Source organism: Spermophilus citellus, assembly GCF_964194105.1.
Source record: "Spermophilus citellus genome assembly, chromosome: 15".
Taxonomy (NCBI): domain Eukaryota; kingdom Metazoa; phylum Chordata; class Mammalia; order Rodentia; family Sciuridae; genus Spermophilus; species Spermophilus citellus.
In genome coordinates, this window is record NC_138195.1 from 70371342 (window position 1) to 70392757 (window position 21416).

A 21416-nucleotide genomic window follows, 5' to 3' on the forward strand; every position below is an offset into this window, starting at 1 on the left:
GGCTTCTGCTGGCCTGATGCTAATGCCCTGAGTATCCCTGTGTTTCTCAGATGTGTCTGAGGGCTCGGTCCCCAATGGAGACTCCCAGAGTGGTGTGGACAGTTTGCGGAAGCACTTGCGAGCTGACACCTTCACCCAGCAGCAGCTGGAGGCTTTGGATCGAGTCTTTGAGCGTCCTTCCTACCCTGACGTCTTCCAGGCATCAGAGCACATCAAATCAGAACAGGTGAGGAAGGAGCTTCCTGCTTGCAGAAGTGGATTGGAACTGAGCAGAATAGGGCCTCTCAAGAACTCACACCGTGTGTATGCTGCATAAACGTGCTCACACAAGGACACCAGGATATAGTTAAGAAAAATCATTGTGGTATGCAGTAAATAGAAATGATAAGTTCTGGGTGCAAGGTTACCCAGAAAATCTTCTCCCTTTTTTGCACCTCAGTTTCCCCATCTATGTAGGGGGAAGGGCTTCAATGTATGGTCTATCAGGTCCCTTCCAGCTCTACCATTCTGTGGTCCTGGCCCGGGCACCCAGGAATGCCCTCTTGCCATGTCCTTTGACTGTCTCCTCCAAGGGTCCTACAGAAAGTCTGTGCAAATCTGTGGAGCTCCTCTTTCCCAGGGTCAGGAAGAGAGCCCACCTGTGCCTGGCTCCTGTTTCCAGCCATTCAGTGTGATCCCTGCCCTGACACCTGACACCTCCTACAGAGAGCAGACCAAAACCCAGCGTGGGATGCAACATAAACACATTAGCCAAACACACCACACCGAAATATATTTCTAACTCTTCACATTTTACAGTTGCTTACCCACCACCACTGTCTACTTGCTCCCTTTTCCCCAGAGCCCACAGTCCTTATCCATAACCCCAGCAGCCCCATGAAGCCACGTTTAGCACACACCTCCGCCCACATACCAGTGTATCCCCTAGTGCAATCACCCACACACAAGGCACACAACCATCCCTCCCATACATGGCCTAGGCCAGACTCATGCCTGCAACACAGTATAGCCTGCCATGCTTGCACATGTGCATGCACACACACGTGCATGTACACCCACACACGTGTACATCCACGAAGACTCACAGTCTCCACACAGCACAGTTCTACTCTAAGACTCCAACAGCTCCTAGCTACTTGCCTTTCTCCCCGCCCGTCCTTTCATCCCATAAGCTGTTTGTCTTCATAAAACAAAAATCAAAAGTCTTTTTAAGGTGCCCTGAGCCATAAACCAACAAAGGAGGAGCCGGTCGAGGCGGGCGGCTCAGTGCACCCTCCCTGAGTCGCCGGCTGTATTACAATGAATAACCTTTATTTACTTTCATTAGACTATTAAACACCAGCACAGTCATTTTTCCCCCTGAAACTCGGAGCAGGGCCCATAAAGCAAATCCGAAGCCTAATTGAGTTCATTTTAATTTCTCTCCGATCACAGCGAATTACTCTGGTGATAAATCAGGGGGCAGCTTCACCCCCAGTAGAAGGCCTAATTTGCAGCTAATTACAAAACTGATTTCTACAGGAAGATCAATACGAGAAGGAATTGGAAATGACGAGGCAATCCCGTCCAGCCAGGGAGGGGAGGGGGTCCTCTGGGGGGGCCAGGAAGCGGAAGGGAAAAAAACGGACCCGAAAGAGCAGAAAATCAGTTTTAATTTAACGTAATATTAATCAGAGCAACTTTTCCTGCTTTGTGCAGGCTCCTGGTCTGCCCAGCTCCAGGGTCTGGCTTGGTGGTGGCTGCAATAAAAAGGCAATTACCCGAGTGTTTCGGGCAGGACACCCTTTCAGAGTCAATGACTGGCCCCCTCCCACCCTTCTGTTAGCCATGTGGACTCTCCCCCTCCCCAATTTCATACCCCAGTGCACAGGCAGAGAGCAAGGGGCCTGTGGGGCTGCCTTTGTTTGTTTTTAAAAAAGGGGCGCCCATACCCTATCAGCCAGCCCACCAGTGCCAGGCTGGAGGTCCCACTAGGCCCTTCCCCAACTGCTGCCTCTGCCGTCATGTCAAGGTTCGCCCCTCCTCCCATAGGGTCCCCACCCCAGGAGGATCTGAACACCCCATGCCTCTCAGCAAGGAGATTCCCCATTGCTGTACTTCCCCCGGGGTTTCTTAGGCAGGTGGTGCTAGAGAAGACTAAAGGGCACAGGGAAAACCACCCACAATGGGTAGGTGGCACCTCTGGCTCACCATGTCAGGTCTACCCCACCCTCACAGAACTCCCCATCCCTGCAGTGTCTGCCCCTCCCAATCCCCCCTCCCACCCGGCTATCTCCTTCCACCCCATCTGGGAGGGCTTCCCGTTCCTCCTTCCCATCTGCACACCGAGCCCTTTCTCTGTGTGTGCTCATCAATAGAGAGCTGTCGCTTTTCTCTCTCCTCCCAGGGGAACGAGTACTCCCTCCCAGCCCTGACCCCTGGGCTTGATGAAGTCAAGTCGAGTCTATCTGCATCCACCAACCCCGAGCTGGGCAGCAACGTGTCAGGCACACAGACATATCCTGTGGTGACTGGTAAGGGGGCTTCTGGGAGGGTGGGGGTTACTCAGCCCATGCCATCTGGGGCCCAGTGTGATAAGTGGGCCTCCTGCCATGGCATCTGGAGAGAAAGCCTTCAAAAATCAGGGTGCTTCCTAAACAGATGTGTGCAGATGTGGGGAGAAAACACGGTGGTCAAAGGGTCTGGACTTCAGCCTGGAAAGGTGGAAACTAGGGGCTTACTTCCCATTCTCTCTGCCTGTTTTCCTGTCCTCCCTCTGTCTTTTCTCTTGCCTCCCCAAAGGTGTCCAGACTGAGCCTCTTGTAAGGATTGTGCAGAAAAATGCAGAGGGTAATAGGCCAGGCTGTTGAGAATGGATATCATGGGTGCCCAGTATCCACTCTCTACACTTCTCTGTCCCCAAGGCTCCTAGGGGATCCACTTTCCTCACCCTCCAGGCAGAACAGGTGGCTGTGGCTTTAGGCTTGAGCTACAGAGGAGCACAATTATCACAACCTTTCTCTTGCTTCCTGGAGAAGTCACTGAGACCAAGGCCAAGTAGGGTCACATGCAGGGGGAAGGGCACTCTGACCAGGAGCCCCCATGAATCAGGAGCCACAGAGGCAGTTGGAGTGGTCATGAAGGGGAGGGCCAGCATATGAAGTTCCAGGCTGCAGAGTTATAGGCTACAGAAGATTCTTGGCACTGCAAAGGGTTTCCAGGCCAGGAGACTGCCCAAGTGGGAGAGACACACATTGAGGTGTTATTAAAATTCACCTAATTATTCTGGAGACACTAAAGCCAATGTGCCGTTTGTTCCTTGGGAGACAGAATGATTGAGAAGGGTCTCAGTGGGGATTGGGAGACACTGAGGCGTTACCTGCCGAGTGAGTGGAGGAGGCCTAGGGACCTGGCAGCAGGGATACAGGCAGCCAGCATCACAGCCAATAGCAAAGACAGGGAGCAGGGGTGGCCCTGCTATAGGACAGGGCCTGGTTGTGACTTAGAGCTGATCTGAGCTTGGCTCAGGTTGACATGGGTTTGGAGTAGCCACCCAGCCTCCTGTTATTAGCTTTCCCAGGCCTTACTGAAGGGGTGTCCTGGTACACCTGTGTCCAACCTATAAGAAGTTGCAGTCTTTGGCTATGGGCTCAGTGGCTGAGTTCTGGAAGTGCTGCAGAGGTGACTTTTGGGAGTGATGACCTTAGCTGTGCCAGCTGAGTCAGGACATAGCCTATATTAACTGGCCTTCAGCATGAGCCCTCTGTAGCCCAACTTGGGAGCTCTCTGACCCACTGAATCTTCTGACCCAGGCCAGATCACCTTTTTGGTCAGTGGTCACTTCCCAATGGTGGCCCAGTCCAGGCAATTGGTGAAAGAGTGTGCAAGAAACTTTTCTCCAATCCCAGCACACTTCCCTATGCTCAAGGCAACAGTCTAAAAGGCAGGGACTTCCTAGGAGGGTGAAGATGTGGATCTTCAGGGCAAAGGACACTGGGACTGGTACAGAAAAGTGCCTCCACCTTGAGCAGCCCCCACCGCCTCCCCCCCCCCCATGGCCCTGGAACAGTCCCAGCTCAGCCTGGGAACATCTCCGGCTGATCCATCTGGATCCAAGTGTGAGAAAAGTTCATTTCAGACCCAGCTTGACATTCCCAGGTGGCAAGTTAGCACTAACATCTCAATCTGTATGCGACATTTCAATCAAGCGAGGAGTAACAAAAGCAGAACCATTAACATTCGGAGCTGTTCACCAGTGGTAATGACGGGGAAACTCACTCAGAAACTGGAAATTACCAAAAAGAGAAAAGTGTATGGAAGGATGGGGGAGGGGAGGTGGAGTTGGGGGCAGGGAATGATTTTTTTCACACTTAGGCCAAGATCCAATGTTTGGATTAATAGTGCCATTACCCGAGAAAGGGCTGCAGATTATGCTCATTCTTAAAATGTTTTTGCTGGCAATTAAATGACTGCAGCTATTGATCTTTGTTGATTTTATGTCCTCCTAATTTGCATAATCTATTAAAGATGAATGATTCATGATGTGTTTATTATGGGGACAAACAGAATTTGCTGGAAGTATTGTCAAGGTGAGAAACTGGGCATTGCCCAGGGACTTGGTAGGCCATCTCAGAGCGGCTTTCGGGCAGGACTCTGTGGGGAGCAATGAGCAATAATGCAAGGACACCCAGGAGAGGTGGACTTTAGGTGAGTTCTTCTAGAAAGACGTCATTGGCATCTGTGAGAACTAGGCTCCAAACAGGGCTGGGGTGTGGGAGAGGTTCTTGGTGTATTTGTAGAATTTCCCCTCAAACGTTCTTTAAAAACTTATTTCATAGGAGAATACTAAGGTCTTCAGTGGTGGAAGGGAAAGGGAGGCCCTTTCTGGTAGGCAGGTGATTGTGGGCAGGTAGGTGCTGAGGTAAGGAAGCAGCAAGATCATCCTGTGCCCACAGCCTGGCTTGGATGTGCCAAGGTGTTCAAGGAGCCCTCTTTATCCCCGACAGCACAGCTCTCAGCTCATCTTTCTCCCCGAGCACAGCCAGCAGAGGCCGCAAACCTCTGGGGATGGGTCCTGAGGGAAATGGCCCAGGAAGGCCTTGGCCCAACCTGAAAAGCAGACCTTATTGATATTCCTGCTGCCTCCTGGCACTGGAGGCTGATTTCAAACTTCACCAGCCACTTGATGCAGCTGTTCCACAAGGTCAGGACTGAGAGAAGAGAGGAGCCCGCACTATTGTGTGGAGGGGAGAGTGGGGCCCAGTGGGCCAGGACTGAGCTAATCACATTGCAAGCAAGGGTGGCTGCCAGAGGCTAGGGCTCAGTCCGATAGCCTCCCCCACCCGCTCTTCCATCGTGGAACCAATGCGAGAGACTGATTTTTCAGAGTAGTGTTTGCAAGTTCTGCCGAGATTTTAATTTCACTGCATCACAACTCAGCAAGCTGCCAAGTCAAGCTGGTTATTTAAATTTATCACCCACTCTCCTTTCCGCCGCTGGGCTGCTCTAGCTCGGCGGCATCTCTTCTCTCCAGCCCACTGCTCTAGGCTGCTGGTCTGGAACGGAGCCGAGTCTCTCCTAAGTGATAAGGAAGAAGAGACCTGCTAGATGAGAGAATGGGCCGGGGGCACTCTGGCCCAGGCTTCCTCAAGTTGGCAGCCTGCTGCTGCCTTCCACCACCTTCCTACTCTTGCAAGAGATCCTGCAGGGGACTGCCACTAACCCCTCAGCAGTTCCAGGACCCTTTGGGTCAGGGCCTTTACAGTGAGAACTGTGGCTGCAACTTAAAGTCTCCCATCACTAGTAAAAATGAGAGCCCGTCTTCCGCACGACTTTCTCGCCTTACCCTCACCCTCCCTGGGCCTGGCCAGGGCTGTAGTGATGGAGAGGCTACAGAGAGACCCTGGCAGCAATGTTGATCTGAGAAAAGATGAAAACTAGTTTTAGAATTCCCAAAGTTACTGGAGATGTTTTGGAGCATTTAGACTCCTTTGGCTTGGGGAAGTACAGCTTGGAGGAGAGAGCAGGCTTCCTACTTTGGACCAGTATGAGCCAAGAGGGTGCTAAGGGAAGTCAGTGATTATACAGCACCATGCTCATTCTTTTTTTTTTAATAGTTTTTTTTAGTTGTTGATAGACCTTTATTTTATTTATTTATATGTGGTGCTGAGAATCAAACCCAGGGCCTCACACACACCAGGAAAGTGAGTTACTGCTGAGCCCTAGCCCCAGCCCTCTATGCTCATTCTTGAAGCTGAGGAACACACCTGTCCTGAGCTGCTGCACAGAGTGGGCTTCACTGGCCTCTAGTGGGCATTGCTGCCAAGCATTGGGAGAGCCTTGTATAGTGTAGGTTTCACCTCCCTCATTTTAGTGGCATAGAGGTAATGGAAGAATGAGGTAGATGTCCAGAAGCCATCCACCAAGGCAAGCTAACCTTGGCCAAACATGGCTGGGTAAAACATAACACAAAATATGTTAATACACAGCCAAACCTCACTTTCTAGTGCCAGAAAAGTCAATGCCAGAGCAGTATGTGGGAAACTGCTGGTATCATGCTGGAGCGAGACCCTAATTAGGGGAAGTTGGGTATGTAACACACTTGATGGGAAACATGACCTTGGGCTCAAGAGAAGCAGGAAGCTAGAAACTGAGTATTACTCTGTATAAAGTCAGAGACAGAAGAGAAACAATTCTGTCCAGGAAAGTACAGACCAATGGCCCAGGGAAGCAAGGGATGGAGGGGGTTGGGGGGGGGGGGAGATGTCACCATAAGAAATAAAGACCCCAAGCCTGAGCCTGGATCAGAATCCACATTTATGCAATGAGTGTGTTGCAGGAACCCCAAGCCAAGAACTTATATTAAAATTTTCCAGGATAGTAACCCACTCAGAAATCCCAGCAGGAATGCTGCTGGCAAACCTTTATCGGGCTGAGGATGTGGCTCAAGCGGTAGCGCGCTCGCCTGGCATGCATGCGGTTCAGGTTCGATCCTCAGCACCACATACCAACAAAGATGTTGTGTCCGCCGAGAACTAAAAAAAAAAAAAAAAAAAAACCTTCTTTATCAGGACCTTTTACAATCCAGGGCACAAGGAACTCCCACAAAGAAAAATAATAATCACAATTAAAGATGAGCTCACCATAAAAAATTACACATCCCATGTGAATGCCAACTATCATAAGTGAAAGTTAGCCAAAGCAATACATAGGAGAAATAATACCCCCAAGAACTGGAGATCATAGAATTATCCAAAAGCAACTATAAATTAAGCATGTTTAATATCCTAGAAAGGACCAAAAGGAGGTATAAGTTTTGCCTTTATCACAGAGCCAGGGTCCCTTCCTCACCACTGCCCAACAAGTTGTGTGATAATGGAGATCAAAAAGGACCAAGAATGAAGGCCACACCTATAGCTCATTGTTTTGGGGTCTTGGAGGAACTGAGAGAGTTGAGCCTCAGGCAACTCTGAGAGTAGAGCCTGTGTTCTTTCTTATCCAAGCTCCCAGACTGCTAGTCCTCAACAGAGAATCTTAACTTTCTTTGGGAAAATGTCTGAACATTGAAGAGTTAGGGACAAGGACAGTGTTTTCTTCCCAGGGTGTGGTGATTTTTTTTTGGGGGGGGGGCAGTTTACACCTCCACCATGGCAGGAGGAAGGTGGTTTTGTTCGAGAGTTAGGAAGAAACTTCTCTTAATGCCTAGAGACTGCAACTCTGATGGAAGCTCTAAGGTCCAGGGGGATCTGTGGGTTCTGTGCAGGAGGGAAATGCCCAAGGCAGGGAGAACAGCAGAGGTGCTGGTCTCCTGGAACAGGCAAGTTTAAGCAGAGGTGGGGAGGCGGGTGAGCCAAAGTTCAAAGTTGAGCAGCACCATTGGCCCCCTGTATCCTGGAGGCCAGGGAAAGGGATATGGGCTCAGCTTCAGAGAGAGGGTGTCAACTCTCAGCAGCCCCAGCTCAGACTCCTTGCCCCCATCTGCAATGAGCAGCAAAGTGGCCTTTTAGTAGATAGAGGTGTAGACCCTGGGAAACCTCCTCCTCCTGCTCAGGGAGTCCTGAGGACCTCCAGGAACCGCCTCTTTCCTGTAGTTAACAACCCCCTTCCAATGCAACTGCATTTCCCTCCATAAAACACTTAGCCCTTGGCCAGCCCCTCAGGGGAGGAGAGGGCAATAAAGGCCAAGAAGTGTTTCTGAAGGAGGCTGGGAGTCTCCTAGTCTTGTCTGTCTGCTCAAAGCCCCTGATTAGCTGGAGGAATTTAGGGTACACACATCAGAGTTCCTCTCCAACCTTGAAAGGAGAGGGTGAGGGCAACTTGGGACATGTGGCAAGTCAGAGAGCCCTTACTGCAGAGGCCAAACCAAGATAGAGGGCTTCTCCTCTGCACCCATGGGCCCCAGGTCCTTCATTTAGGCTAAGAATACCCAAAGAGAAGAGGCTGTCTTCCTCCAGACATCCCTGAGGTCTCCAGACACATCCCCAAGGACCTACAGCCCCCAGATCTCACTCTGATTTAATTATAGGGGCATTTCCATAGCAATGAGACATTGACAGATATTGCGGGTGCCCTGGGCCTGCAGCCTAGGGAGTTATTGGATCAGGCCCTTTTCTCTCCTCCTTTATCCAATCCACCTCTAGAGAGAAAGGATGTTGAAAAGAAGAGGCACCAACCCATTCTAGAACTATGGACAGCAGTCAACTTTGAGCAGAATGAAAACTGTACCACCCCTACCTCCAGCTCCCATCCCACCCCACATCCCTGTCTGTGTCTACCAGCCAGCCCAGCAATGACCAACTGCCCTTCCCAGGGTAGAGCAGCATGCAGGCTGATACCTAGAGGAGGAAAGTCACAGGGAGGATGAGGAAGGGATGAAAGGTTTGGGGGCCTTTTAGTAAAGATGCAGTTCTGTGGTCTTCTAAGCCCAAATTTGGCCCATACCCTGGTCCTTTCTTCCACTTCCTCCCTTCATCTCTCCTCCCGCCACCTCATACATGAGACCCTAGAGGCAGAGCACTCCAAATGGACTACTTTTTCCTTCACAGTAGTCTTAATTCATTTAGAGGTCAGGGAGAGAGGCCAGTCTGAATTTGATCAAAATATTTTCGTTCAACAATGCCCACAAAATTTTTTAAAAATTAATAATCTTTAAGTGTCTATAATAGCCAACTCAGGCTAAAAAAGGGTCGTGTCTGAGTACACTGGACACTGCTTTTGTGATTTGCTAGGTGAGAAGGAACTTCTCAGCTGCTATAGATGCTGTTTAGACATGCTTGGGGTGTCCCAAAGAGTCCTGCAAAACGGGGATCCTCCAGCACCAAGACCGTTTACTCCATTATTTGGCATATTCTAAGAAGAAAAGGAAAGTAAAATCCACCACCAACCTAATCTTTTCTGAATTACCAGAAATTCTCAATAGTGGTGTCAGAATGAATGTTACAGGTATAAACTGGGAACAAGGACTCAGAAATGTCTTGGTAGCCTCAAAGCCATCTACGCAAGACCCCCAGAGAGCCAGCCACCCCCAGGTGACAGGAAGACCCCTCCTCCTCCTTCCCCAGGGTTCTCAGAATCCCTTCTTCCCCCACTCTTAGCTGTAGCCTCAGGACAAACGAGCCAGTGCTTTTTTAACCCTGAGCTTTGGAAGGCAGCTCTGCCACTATTGTCACTTCTGAGAGGGCTTTGCGTGCCTTCAGCCTGGAATCCTCCCCTCTTCTCCCTGGTGGTGGCTGGGCTGGCAGGCAGGGAGGGAGGAAATCCTGCAGTGGCTCGAGAGCAGACTAATGCTCCAGCAGCTTAAGTGGCCGTTTTCCTTGGGATTAGGGTTTCACTTACACAGAGCGCCTGAAAAACGCTGCGCTTTCAGAAGGATTAGAGCTGACAATTCAGTGCTCTCAGAGAACAAAATTAAGCCAGAGAGGAACTGGGAGACCTGGAGTATCAGGAGACTGTGCAAACAGGCTTAACCTCTGCCCACCCAGCATGAGGGTCTCTTATGTGCTGAGCCCATCCGTGAGCCTGGGCCCAGATGCCTAGGTACCAGCACCTGCCCAGCTCTACTCTTCATTTGTGACTTGCTGATGGAGCCAGAGAAGGCAGCATCAGGAAGTGAATGGAGGACAGCACTGGAGATTTCTTCTCCCTCCCTGAGCCTAGTTTCCTCTTCTGTAAATCAGGGAGTTGGCCTAGGGGATGGATAGTCAAGTTCCCTTTGAGCCCTTTGAAATCGTCCTTCTTTCCATTGCTCCCTAGTCTTGTCCCAGGATCTTGAGGTCACAGCTCCATCCTTGGTCCAGCTGAGTTAGAAGGAAAAATCTCCCATGAGGCCCTGGACCAGTCACCTCGACAGCTGTGTGCTAAGGGAAACAGGGCTGGGAACAGGATGACTGGTTGTGTCCAGCTGTTTGGTGGTCAAGGATCAGACCTCCGTTAGCCCATGCAGATCCAGGCAGCATCCCCGTCTAGGACACCCCAGGGACTAAAGGTCCAACTGTCAGTGGGCTTCAAGATCAGCCAGAGCAGCCACCCTGAGCTGTGGGCACAGCCCCCTCTGCTGGAACTTCGAGCCTCCTGTTTAATGTGGGACCAAAACAGAGCCAGGGCCAGGGATCTACACTCTGGCAGCTGTGTCCCAGGGGACAATCCTTGGGAGGATTTGGAAATGAGAAATAAAAATAAAAAACATGAAATATGTAAAAACCCTCTCCCTTTCCTCTTAAAGAACTTTTTACAGATTCAAATTGTTACTTTAGTGTATTATATATAACTTGGATTGGTCATAAAGGGCCATAATGATATAGCAAATATAAAGGTAGGGGATATTTAGGCAGTAATTACAAATTTAATAACTGTATTATTGTAAGTATTATAAATGTTTGTGTCAGATGCAGGCACAGATTGCCAACCTTGAAGAAATCTAATGTCTTCATTTTTGCCACCTTATGAGAAGGAGACAAAACTTGAGGATAGGATAGTAAAACAAGAGTTATGTTTTCTGGCCTTAGGGTCCTCCACAGTGTCAAGTGGATAGCTAAAGTGCTCATTTTCAGAGAAAGATGCTGAGGAAACGCATCTCTAAACGCATGGGATATAACTTTTGCTGTATAAATCTGTGTCTAATAAGTCTTGTTGCCAAAGCCATCACGAGCAGCAGTTTCTGCTTCTTGGGCAGCTTTCTCTTTATTATTTCCTCTGTCTTCTGAGTGCTGACATTTGCTAGGACTTGAGATAAGCCTCCCTGCTACTCCACATTTTGCTGTTTTCTTGTTGTTGCTGTTTGTTATTTGCTGGGGATTGAACCCATGTCCTTGTATATGATAGGCAAGTGCTCTACCACTAAGATACATTGCCAGCCCACACTGTGCTGTTTTCTGTATGATCTTGTTTATTGCTATCATTTAAGCAATTGGAATCAGCTTCACCAGAGGTTCTCTTGATTTTTTTTATAAATGATGATTATTAATCTTTGAGTCATGAATACATCTGAACTATCTACCTAGAAAGATATGCATATATAACGTCTATAACATTGTATAAATAGCTTTCTATAGACCCCTGAAATGCATCTATGGGTCATTTTAGGCTATGAGCCCCAATTGAAAGCCCCCACTGTAAAAAATGAAAGAAGCTTAGACATGCAAGAAACAAGCAATGGCAGGATGTTCTCATATAGGAAGGATTAGTTTGGCATGATCCTAGGTTACTTTCCTGGACTAAATACCTAGGTCTACAGTATTTGAGAATATCATTCCAAAATCAGTTCCCAAGTGTACCTACAGTTTGCTTTGTAGTCTAGGTTCTACTGTCTACTAACTGTGAATCTTGGACATATCTCCTCTGGGTTTCAATTTCTCATCTATTAAGTAGGGATTAAAAATAGGTCATCATAGGTTTTATATAAGGATCAAATGAGATAATATAAAATATCAAGGACAGAACTTAGCATATTGTAGGTGCTCAGTGAATGCTGTGGAACCTAGGTACAAGGAAAAGTCTAACTCTGGCCTTGGATTATACTTGACAAAGTAGCAAATTATCTGATAACTAAAAATTTCCAATTTCTTAATAAAGTCTCTCACTTTGCTTTTCTCTGTATTTGTAAGAGAGGCTGCTCTTAGATTCTCCAAAACAGTTGATTTGCTCTGGCCCATTTGCTAAGGAATGTCTGACAAAAGTGCACTGTCTGATTCCGATGTGGTGATTGCTGTAGAAATTGGCTTTAGAATCTTCAGGGACTCTGCAGTTGAACTGAGAAGGCATCCTCATCCAGTACAGTGCATCTAACAGTTTTGAGTACTTTAAAATTCTCAACTACTACTGTTTCTTGAAGAGCCTCTTTGTTTTTTTTTTTTTTCTGAAAACTCTCAAAGGAGATTAATACTATACCCCATGGAGTTTTATTACAGACCTTTCATGTCAGTTATTTATTCTTTGTGTCCCTTTTTTTTCCTGTCTCATCTTAATGACAGCATGATGGTATGAGACTTGCCTGTCAGGTGACTTCTTTTCCTTTTCTTTGGCTCTTTGGGGGATTATCTGGCTGCATGTTGTCATTAAAGGCAGTGTGGCATAGATATGGCTTCAAACTTTGGCTCCACCACTTACTAACTATGTAACTAGAGGAAAGTCATTGTGCCTCTCTGTGCCTCCATTTTCTCACCTTTAAAACAAGGCTGTTAAACTAATCATCTGGAAGGTTCTTGTCTTTAAAAGCTTAGAAAGCAAGCAGCAACATGAAAGCCCCATTCTCTCTTAGTAACATGTGAGTTTTTATCCATTTGTGATTCCTGGTGCTGTTTTCATATTACTGGCATTGTCAGTGAGCAAAGCAAATACTTTACTGCTTCCTGTCTCCTGTTGGATAGCACATATTTTATAACCGTTCCATTCTGCAGTGTAGCCATTTTCTCCTATTTCTCAGTTTTTGTTTGTGTAAAGGAGGTGGCTGTGCTGTCTTATAGAGGGTTTTGGTTTTGTTTGTTTGTTTGTTTGTTTGTTTGTTTGTTTGTGGTACTGGAGATTGAACCCAGGGGCACTCTACCACCAAACTATATCCCCAGCCCTTTTTATTTTTTATTTGGAGACATGGTCTCTCTGAGTTACCCAGGCTGGCCTCAATCTCATGATCCTGCTACCTTGAGGCAATCTCAAGTTTCTGGGATTACCCGTGTGCACCACTGCACCCAGCCCATCTACAGTTTTAGAGTCTGTCTTCACTCCTGTCTGTCCATGATTCTAGTACTGCCTCATTGTAGTACTGCAATACCAGGTGCTCGGTGGATTCCTCCTTGCACAGGTTCCATTACTCACTTATATTCCCTCACTAAAGGAGACTTGCTCAGAGAATGCTGCTGGGCAAATGGTATGATGATCTTAGTAATTTGAAAACTTCCTGCAATATGTGTTTTTCATTATTGACAATGGTGTTCCAGAGGAATATATGGCTCTGGGAGAGTTTGGTCAATTTTTTCCTGCTCTTCAGGTGTCACCTGTGTACTAATGAAGCCATTGAAAGTGCTTTGTATGCAGCGGGCTTGCACTTTTGTTGGCTCAGGGGTCCTGAACAGACACCTCTTTGTAGTGACAATGATGTGACAGAATGGAGCACAGCTGTATGCCAAACGCTAGGAAGCTGGAATGCTTTTTCCATTGTGGGCCTCTTCTCTCACATTTTAAAAACTGCTGCCTGGTACTTCCCAAATTCAGTTTTTTAAAACAGAATTTGGAAATGTGCCTTATAATTAATAGTTTAGTATGTGACTTTCAGCAAGCTAGCTGTGCCACTTTTTCTTTTTTTGGGCGGGGGGCAGTGCTGAAGATTGAACCCAGGGCCTTGTACATGCAAGGCAAGTACTCTACCAACTGAGCTATATCCCAAGCCCATTTTTTTCACTTTTTTTTAAAAAAGAATTTAACCTTTATTTTATGTATTTGTTGTTGTTTATTTGTTTGTATGTGGTGCTGAGGATTGAACCCAGGGCCTCACCCATCCTAGGCAAGTGTTCTACCACTGAGCTATACCCCCAGCCCCTGGCTGTACCACTTTGCAAAAGAGAAAAAGGAATAAACTTTGCAATAGAAGTGCCTCTGGGTTAGTTGGGGACAGCTTTCAAGTCACCCAGCTTTTCTTCTCTCTCCTGAAGCTTGGGAGGAGATTTTCTGACAAAACCTTAGATTTTGAGCAATTCATCTGCAACAGGTTGTGAGAACCATGCAGTTGAAAACCCAGAACTTTGTTTGTTAAGATGAAGCCTTACTCCTTTTACTGGCTGCTTTGTAGACATGCACATCATAGGGACAGGAGGAATTTGTTTCCTATGACTACCTAGCTTCAAAAACTCCACATCTTCCTTAGTTCTCTTCTATTTCAGGCTTTTTGTGACCAGTAAGTTCCATATTATTAATCTCTTTACGAAGTGAATGTTGCTGTCATTGTCCGCTTCAGGTCTACTCACTGAAAGATGGTCAAGAGATATATACTTTTTATTGACAATCAAAGTGAATAAAAGAAAATCCCAAACAAAAGCAAACACAGATTCTTCTACCTCCCTGGGAGTCATAAGTGATCTCTTGTTTGGCAGTTCTGCTCTATTTGTTCTTGAATTTTAAGAAATGTGAGATATCAGTTATATTAGGTAGGGATATAGGAAAAACATTCTATGGCATGATAAAGCTGAATCACAACAGATGAGTCTCTCCCTATAAATCTTTCACCATCCTATAAGGATTCATAAATAATTGTTTAAATTGTCTTTAAAGAAAAAAAGATAAAAACATTACATTTTTCCCAGCTTTACCCCTTTGTAGGAGATTAATATATATGAAAGTTTTAAAACAATCATAACCTTATTAGGAATTGGCTATAAGTGCAATGGAAAGACAGAGAACTAAAAAACAATTATTCATTGAGTATTTACCATGTTCCCAACTATGTAGGAGAGAGCAGAAGACAGGTCCTGCCCTTGGGTTGCGTATGATCTATTTGAAGAAACAAACCAGGATATGCAATAACAGGGATGACACATTTATACAATGTAATGATGTGGTAAACCACGGAGAGAAATGGTTCCTTGATGAGTAGAATGGTAGGAATTTTGTGGCTTGAGCAGGAAGAAGAGGGAAACCATGAATAAGGAAGAAGAAAAGGCGATGGCAAAAGCACAGAGGTTTCACAGCACACAGTGAAAACAGTCCAACTAAAACGGTAGTTTCAGAGTCAAAGCTGAGAGAGTTGGGTGGAGAGAGTTCCTGGGAGGCTCTGACAGTCTGCAGAGGTTCCATTCAAATTGTAGCCTACCGGAATCAATGATGGCTTTTACAGGGGAAGTGGTGTGATGAAAGCAACGTTTCATGAGGGCTGGCCAAGCAGCCACATGTGGGGTGGCTAGGGGGGATAAGAATGTAGAGACAAGGGATACAAGAAAAGGAAAACCATTGGGCAAGCGCAAACCAAAATCAAGTGCTTAGCTGAGTTTTAAAAGTGGTAGAGGAAATGGAAATGGGCAAATGTAACAAACTTGGCTAAGGAAAATCAACCACACCTGGTATCTGACTTCATGTAGAGAGGGCAAGAAGAAGGCTATGTCAACGACCCCAAAGTTGCTGGTCTTCAAAAGGATTTGAATAAGTTCAAGGCCAGCCTGGGAAAATTGCAAGACAATTCTCAAAATAAAAAGAGCTGGGGATGTAGAGCACCCTTGGGTTTAATTCCTAGTATTACAAAAAAAATAAAATAAAAGGATTGGTAGAACTGATTGGGGATAATATGAATCAGCCTTGATTCCTGTTAGATTTGAGGTAACAGTGGGACAGCTAATGAAAATGTTCAGTAGGAAGCTGGAAATTAAAAATCCTGAGCTGTAACTCTGTTCTTAGAGAAGAATGAATCACTCAGTTGTGTCAAGGTAGGGGCAGGAAAACACACACATCAGCAACACAGGAGGTGAGGTCATCTTCAAGAGGACAGTAGCAAAGAAAGATGCTTTGACTCTGCTTTAATATTTCTTTCCCCTGTGATGCCTCACACATGCCAGGCAGATGTTCTACACTGAACTACATTCCCAGCCCCAGAAAGATGCTTTAGAATAGCCATGGGAAGGATGACAACTAAGGCCCAACTGAGGGAAAGAAAGTGAACTGGGAGAAGTACATACCTTGCCTTCCAAGGTCTGGACAGAGGCATGAGGCACTGGATGGTGAGGATAAGGAGAATCTGCAGGGGACAAATGAACCCCAGGAGAGCATAGAGCAATCTGGCATGTGGGAGTATGGGGGAGGGAAGAAGCAAATATTGTCATTAATGATTGGAACACATTAAGTTGCCGTGAGTGCAGTGCTACCTTCATAGCAATGGAGGAGGGAAACCAGTCCATGCAGCTGTGTTCCAGGGGAACCATCTATGGACCAGAGATGTTTCCCTAACATTGACTCACTTTACCTCCACACCAGGACACTGGCAAGGAAAGTCCTGCTTCCCATTTTCCAGGCCCTAGCTAATAGAGGACTCTAGGGAAGAAGTCCAAGAAGCCCAGCAATTGGTAGGGAAGCAGATTTTGCTCATTGGAACTTGATCTGATCCACTTGCACTATTGACTCAAAGCCTTTGATCCAAATTGGGATAATTTTCTCTCATTTAACTGCCATAAACAATAACAGCAAAATAGCTCACTTGCTGGTCCTGGGCCCTCCATACCTGTCAGATCCAGCACCTGCAGCCCCATTTGTAGAAGACAAGGAAGGTCCACCAGCCCCTGTAAGGTTGGTGGTGGGATGTCCTCAAAACCTGAAGGAAAGATGGTGTGTTAGGGAAGGGAGATAGAAGACATTTGGCTACTGGAGAGACCACAACTTAATATCTTGCAGAGAAGGAGGAGTAAAACCAGGTCATCTCCTCCCATCTCCATCTGGGTTTGGAACACAGAGACACAGGCAAAGGCAGACACACAAATGCATAGAGAAAGACACAAAGAGCTACACAGACAGAGGTGTACACATGGCCACTTGTACATACACACACCCATTCAAAGGCACTCCAGTACCTGCACATTCAGGTGCATGTCTGCACAGAGGTCCTTCCTCTCCAGGAGTTCTTCTTCCTGGAGTGCCTGGGTACAAGCAGAGGCAGGCCCCTCTCTTCCAGGCCTCACCCCTTCCCCTTTGTGTTTTTCCAGGTCGTGACATGGCGAGCACCACTCTGCCTGGTTATCCCCCTCACGTGCCCCCCACTGGCCAGGGAAGCTACCCCACCTCCACCCTGGCAGGAATGGTGCCTGGTAGGTGACAATACTGCAGCTGCCTAATCTAGGTGGGGGTAATTAAATTGTGGGTGAGCTGCTGAGTGGTCTATAGTCTGAGACTGGGGGTGAGGTAAGACCCAAGATCCCCTCCCTGCAAATCACTGTTATTCTGTCCCCCCTCTTTCCCTAGAGGGTGCAGTTGGCGCCTCATCCTCCCTCATGAGCAACCCAGGGAGGAAGCTTGCAAAAATTCCCCCTTTGTGCACCCCACTTTATGTCATGGCCCCTCCTCAGCACCCACCCATCTGAGCCTGTGCCCCAGGAGCACTCAGTCTCAGCTTTACCCTCAGTGCCCCAGCCAGCTGACACTGCTTGGAAGAGCCTGTCCTGGTTTCCATGGAAACTTGGAGCCAAGAACCATTTCCAGGGGCATGTCAGTCATTCAGACAAAGCCACCCTGGTCTACACCAAACCACCGGGAAGACCAGTGAGGAGAACCAACCCAAACCAGAGGAAGGAGGGATATAGTCCCTAAGAGGGACAGAGGACAGGAACAAATGACTTTGGCTTTGGAGAGGCAAGCTAAACACCACCACATCTCTTCAAGAACCCAGGCCCTCATTGTTCCAGGGCTGATCCACCCCTTGCCTGAGAGGCATCAGGTTCAGCTATGTGGATCAGGGAGGCAAAGGCTGTGTTTAGGGCCTAAGACTGCAGCTGGAGGTCGTGCTGTTCAGACCCCTCACCCCAGATTGGGAGCAGGGCTTGTAGCCAAAGAGAGTAGAAGTTCCTATCTGCAGAAACACCAAAAAAAAAAAAAAAAAACAACTCTTAAAAGAGAGAAATCCTTACCCAGGCCTGTAATCGACTGCTTCTAGCAACTCTCTTGTATGCCCTATCCCTGCAGTTCAACTCTTGCTGGTAGGGGGAGAGGGAGAGGATAGAAGAGGGTGATTGACCTCAGTTCAGGGGTAGCCCTGGGTAAGCAGAGCTTAGGGTGGGGGTAAGGCAAAGGGAGATTGTTGCTGCAGAGTGTTACAGAATAGACAGGAGTAGCAGTGTGGGTGAAGGTATTCCTGCCCAGATTTTGGAAAGTAGAAGTATTGCTGGGGAAAAGAAAATTTGGGGGGCAAGGTGCTAGCAAAGAGCAGGTGGAGGCTGGAGGAGGTCTTAGAGAGGTGGGGTGAAGAAAGAATGGGGAGATGGGGGTGGGAAATCTGCAGGGAGGTGGGGATGAGGGGAGCCGCAGAGAGCTCATGGTGGCAAGGGGGGAGTCGTTAAACAGAATCTAGTGCTGATGAGGAAATTACACTTGTTTCATTAGCGATGGGGAAGGAGATAGCTCAGTTCCTCTTGGTCACAGTTGAGCTCAGAAGCTCATTATCCTGCTGCACGCATGCTTTCCCTCCTCGTCAATAAACAGGCTTTCCAGTGGCTGCATCCCCCACCCCCACCCCAGCTCCCTCTCAGAGAGGGGCCCCTTCTCCTCTACTTAACCCGCGGTTAGGGATCACTGTAAACAGTCTGGGGTCATCACACAGGAGAAAGGGCGAGGGGGAAACCCGGAGGCCTGGCCTTTCTTCCCTGGAGGGAGGGAGGAAGCTTCCGATGGCTCCCAGCCCACGGGGACCTACGCTCACTGCTCTTGGACCAGTGGGCAGCCCATCTGCTCCTACAGTGTCCTTCCCCTGACGCTTGGCCCATGTATAGAACCTCTATAGGCAAAGGAAGCAAGCGCACGCGGGAACACACGCACACTCACACACACCACCTTGCATTGGCACATGCTGAGATGTCTTTCTTAGGACTTGCTGGGACAAAATGTCCCAGTGGCCTTTCTTCACCACTCTCCTGTACTCTTCTAACCTCTGGGACTATGGCTCCTGGAACCAGAGTGTCCACTTGAAAAGCGCTTAACCCCCAAGTTAGTCGCACGGGCTCTCCCGAGGCCAGAACAAGCCTTTCCTGGATGTCCCGAAGCGCCTGGGCTGGAGAGCTTGGGTACTTCCCGCCTCCCCTAGCCCCACGCGGACTCAGTGGACTGTCCCGCCTCCGACCGGCCTGCACCAGCCATTGCCTTGCCTGCCACACCTGGGGCCCAGAACTGGGGGGAAGGGCAAAAACACCTGCAGGGCTCGTCGGGGGTCCACCCCGGCGTGCGCGAGTCTGACCCCCACTTCCCCGACCTCCCGCAGGGAGCGAGTTCTCCGGCAACCCGTACAGCCACCCCCAATACACCGCCTACAACGAGGCTTGGAGATTCAGCAACCCTGCCTTACTAAGTGAGTACGTCACCTGGCTAGCCGGCGGCTCTGAGCGTTCGCCTGCCCGCCCGCCAGCTCGGCAGTGCCGCTTCGGGACTCGGGTCCCACTCCCCGCAACCCAACCTCCGGGTGCTGGGTTGCCAAGGGGACAGGCTCGTTAGTGCAACACTAAGTCCCTGGGATCCCTCAAGGACGCCAGCGGCTCCTGCATCTTCCCTTCCTCCCCCTCCCTCCCGGGTCACTAGAAGGCTATGCGCCAACGTCGCTCTCCCTGGAGGGTCCGCAGCCTGGCGTCACCTCTCCCGACCGGTGAACGCAGCTTTCCTCATGGCCTTAAAGCCCAGCCATGGTCTCCCAGCCCTGATCCCGCTGGACCCCAGCTCGGGGAAATCTTTGCTTTGCTTTTCTTTCCTTTTTTGTTCTCCTGTTTGTCCTCTCACCCAGCCCATTCTTCTCCTGTGTTAACTTCCAGGTTCCCCTTATTATTATAGTGCCGCCCCCCGGGGCTCCGCCCCTGCCGCTGCTGCCGCTGCCTATGACCGCCACTAGTTACCGCGGGGACCACATCAAGCTTCAGGCCGACAGCTTCGGCCTCCACATCGTCCCGGTCTGACCACCCACCCTGGAGGGAGGGAGGACCAACGCGACGCGATGCCTCTCGGCTACCATTCCAACCCCACCCCAAGATCCCCGCAGCCCTTCAAGTCACCCCGTCGAAGACCGGACAGGACAAGTGGAGCCGCGGGCGGGACCCTCAGGTCCGGGTCCGCCGCCCCCAACCCCGCCCGCCGCCCCTCCCCGCCTGCCTGGACTGTGCGTCGCCTTGAGGAGGGTCGGGCCCAGCTCGCTTGGGTTTCGCCCAGCGGTCTCAGAGCCGGCCTGCCATCCCGCAGGTTCTGGCCCGGCCCGCCGCCGCAGACGCCGGATAAATTTCTGTGACACACAATCAGCGCGGACTGCAGCGCGGCCCAGCCCGGGAGCAGCCTGTCTCAGACGCTTGGTCGCCGGGAGGCTGGGCTGGAGGGGCTGGGCAAAAGAAATAATGAACAAAACGGATTTTCTGCAAAAGAAGGAAAAACCGCCTGCCGAACCCTGGGAGAAAATTCCTTACCCCCTGAGCCAGCCGGACTGCCCCCTGCTTTCTGGGTGTGCTTAGCCCTAGAAGGTGGAAAAGGGGGCGTGAGGGGGCTCTAGGAATGGCGCTTGGGGGCGTCAAGTCTTCCAAGACTGGGATCCAAGGCATGCAGCCCCAGCGGCCTGTGCCAACCAAGCCCGACTCTAGGCTGCGCTTCCTCTACCTGGACTGCCTAGTTCCCCAGGGCGCAGGCATGTCCTGCTACGTGACTCGACTCGGCCCCGCCTTGCCCCTACCTCAGCGTCACTTCCATCTCACATCCTCCCAATTTCCCCTCCTGAGGTTCCTTTGCCCATCCCTCAACGCCCTGAGGTCCCTGGTCCCTAACTTGCCGCCCCGTGGGACGCTCTCCCGACCCGCCGCGGGACCAGTTTCCATCGGCAGCGGGCACTGGTCTTCCCGAGCAGTCTCTTGGTGCCCCCCGACCCCGACACAGACTCCCAATCTGCCGGCGGCAGGAGCCGGTTCTGAGCTGAAGTCCAAGCTGCCGCGGAGTGGAAGTGGGGGCTGCCTACTCCCCACCCCACCCCTAGCCTCCTTTCCCACAAGAACTGAACAGAACCGCAAAAGTCTGCAATTATTTAATATGATCTTTGCAAAAAGGAACAAAACAAAAATACCAACAGGCTGCTGCTTTGTAGAAAGATGGTGTGTGTCGCGTGAAGGCGAACCCCGGTGTATATAACCCCTCCCCCTCCGTCCCGCCCCGTAGAGTTCTTGTCGCCCGCCCTGCCTGTAGATACGCCCCGCTGTCTGTGCTGTGAGAGTCGCCGCTCGCTGGGGGGAGGGGGGACACAGCTACAC

The 21416-nt window shown here is 49.4% G+C and overlaps 1 protein-coding gene across 10 annotated transcripts in view; it reads left to right on the forward strand.

The window, feature by feature from the left end:
• The window catches only part of PAX2 (paired box 2), a gene marked incomplete at both ends in the record, with an annotated part of 77917 nt that extends 57827 nt beyond the window's left edge, over positions 1-20090 (forward strand). For 4 of the 10 annotated variants that reach the window (XM_081268395.1, XM_081268387.1, XM_081268386.1 and 1 more), the window contains 5 exons: positions 51-226; positions 2387-2513; positions 17148-17249; positions 19409-19495; positions 19950-20026. In XM_081268395.1, coding sequence (XP_081124521.1) covers positions 51-226; positions 2387-2513; positions 17148-17249; positions 19409-19495; positions 19950-20026 — 569 coding nt within the window. Of the gene's footprint in view, positions 1-50; positions 227-2386; positions 2514-17147; positions 17250-17403; positions 17490-19408; positions 19496-19949 lie in introns of those variants that run through there. The other 6 variants (XM_081268392.1, XM_081268393.1, XM_081268394.1 and 3 more) reach the window with 4 other exon arrangements.
• Between the last annotated feature and the right edge of the window lie 1326 nt (positions 20091-21416).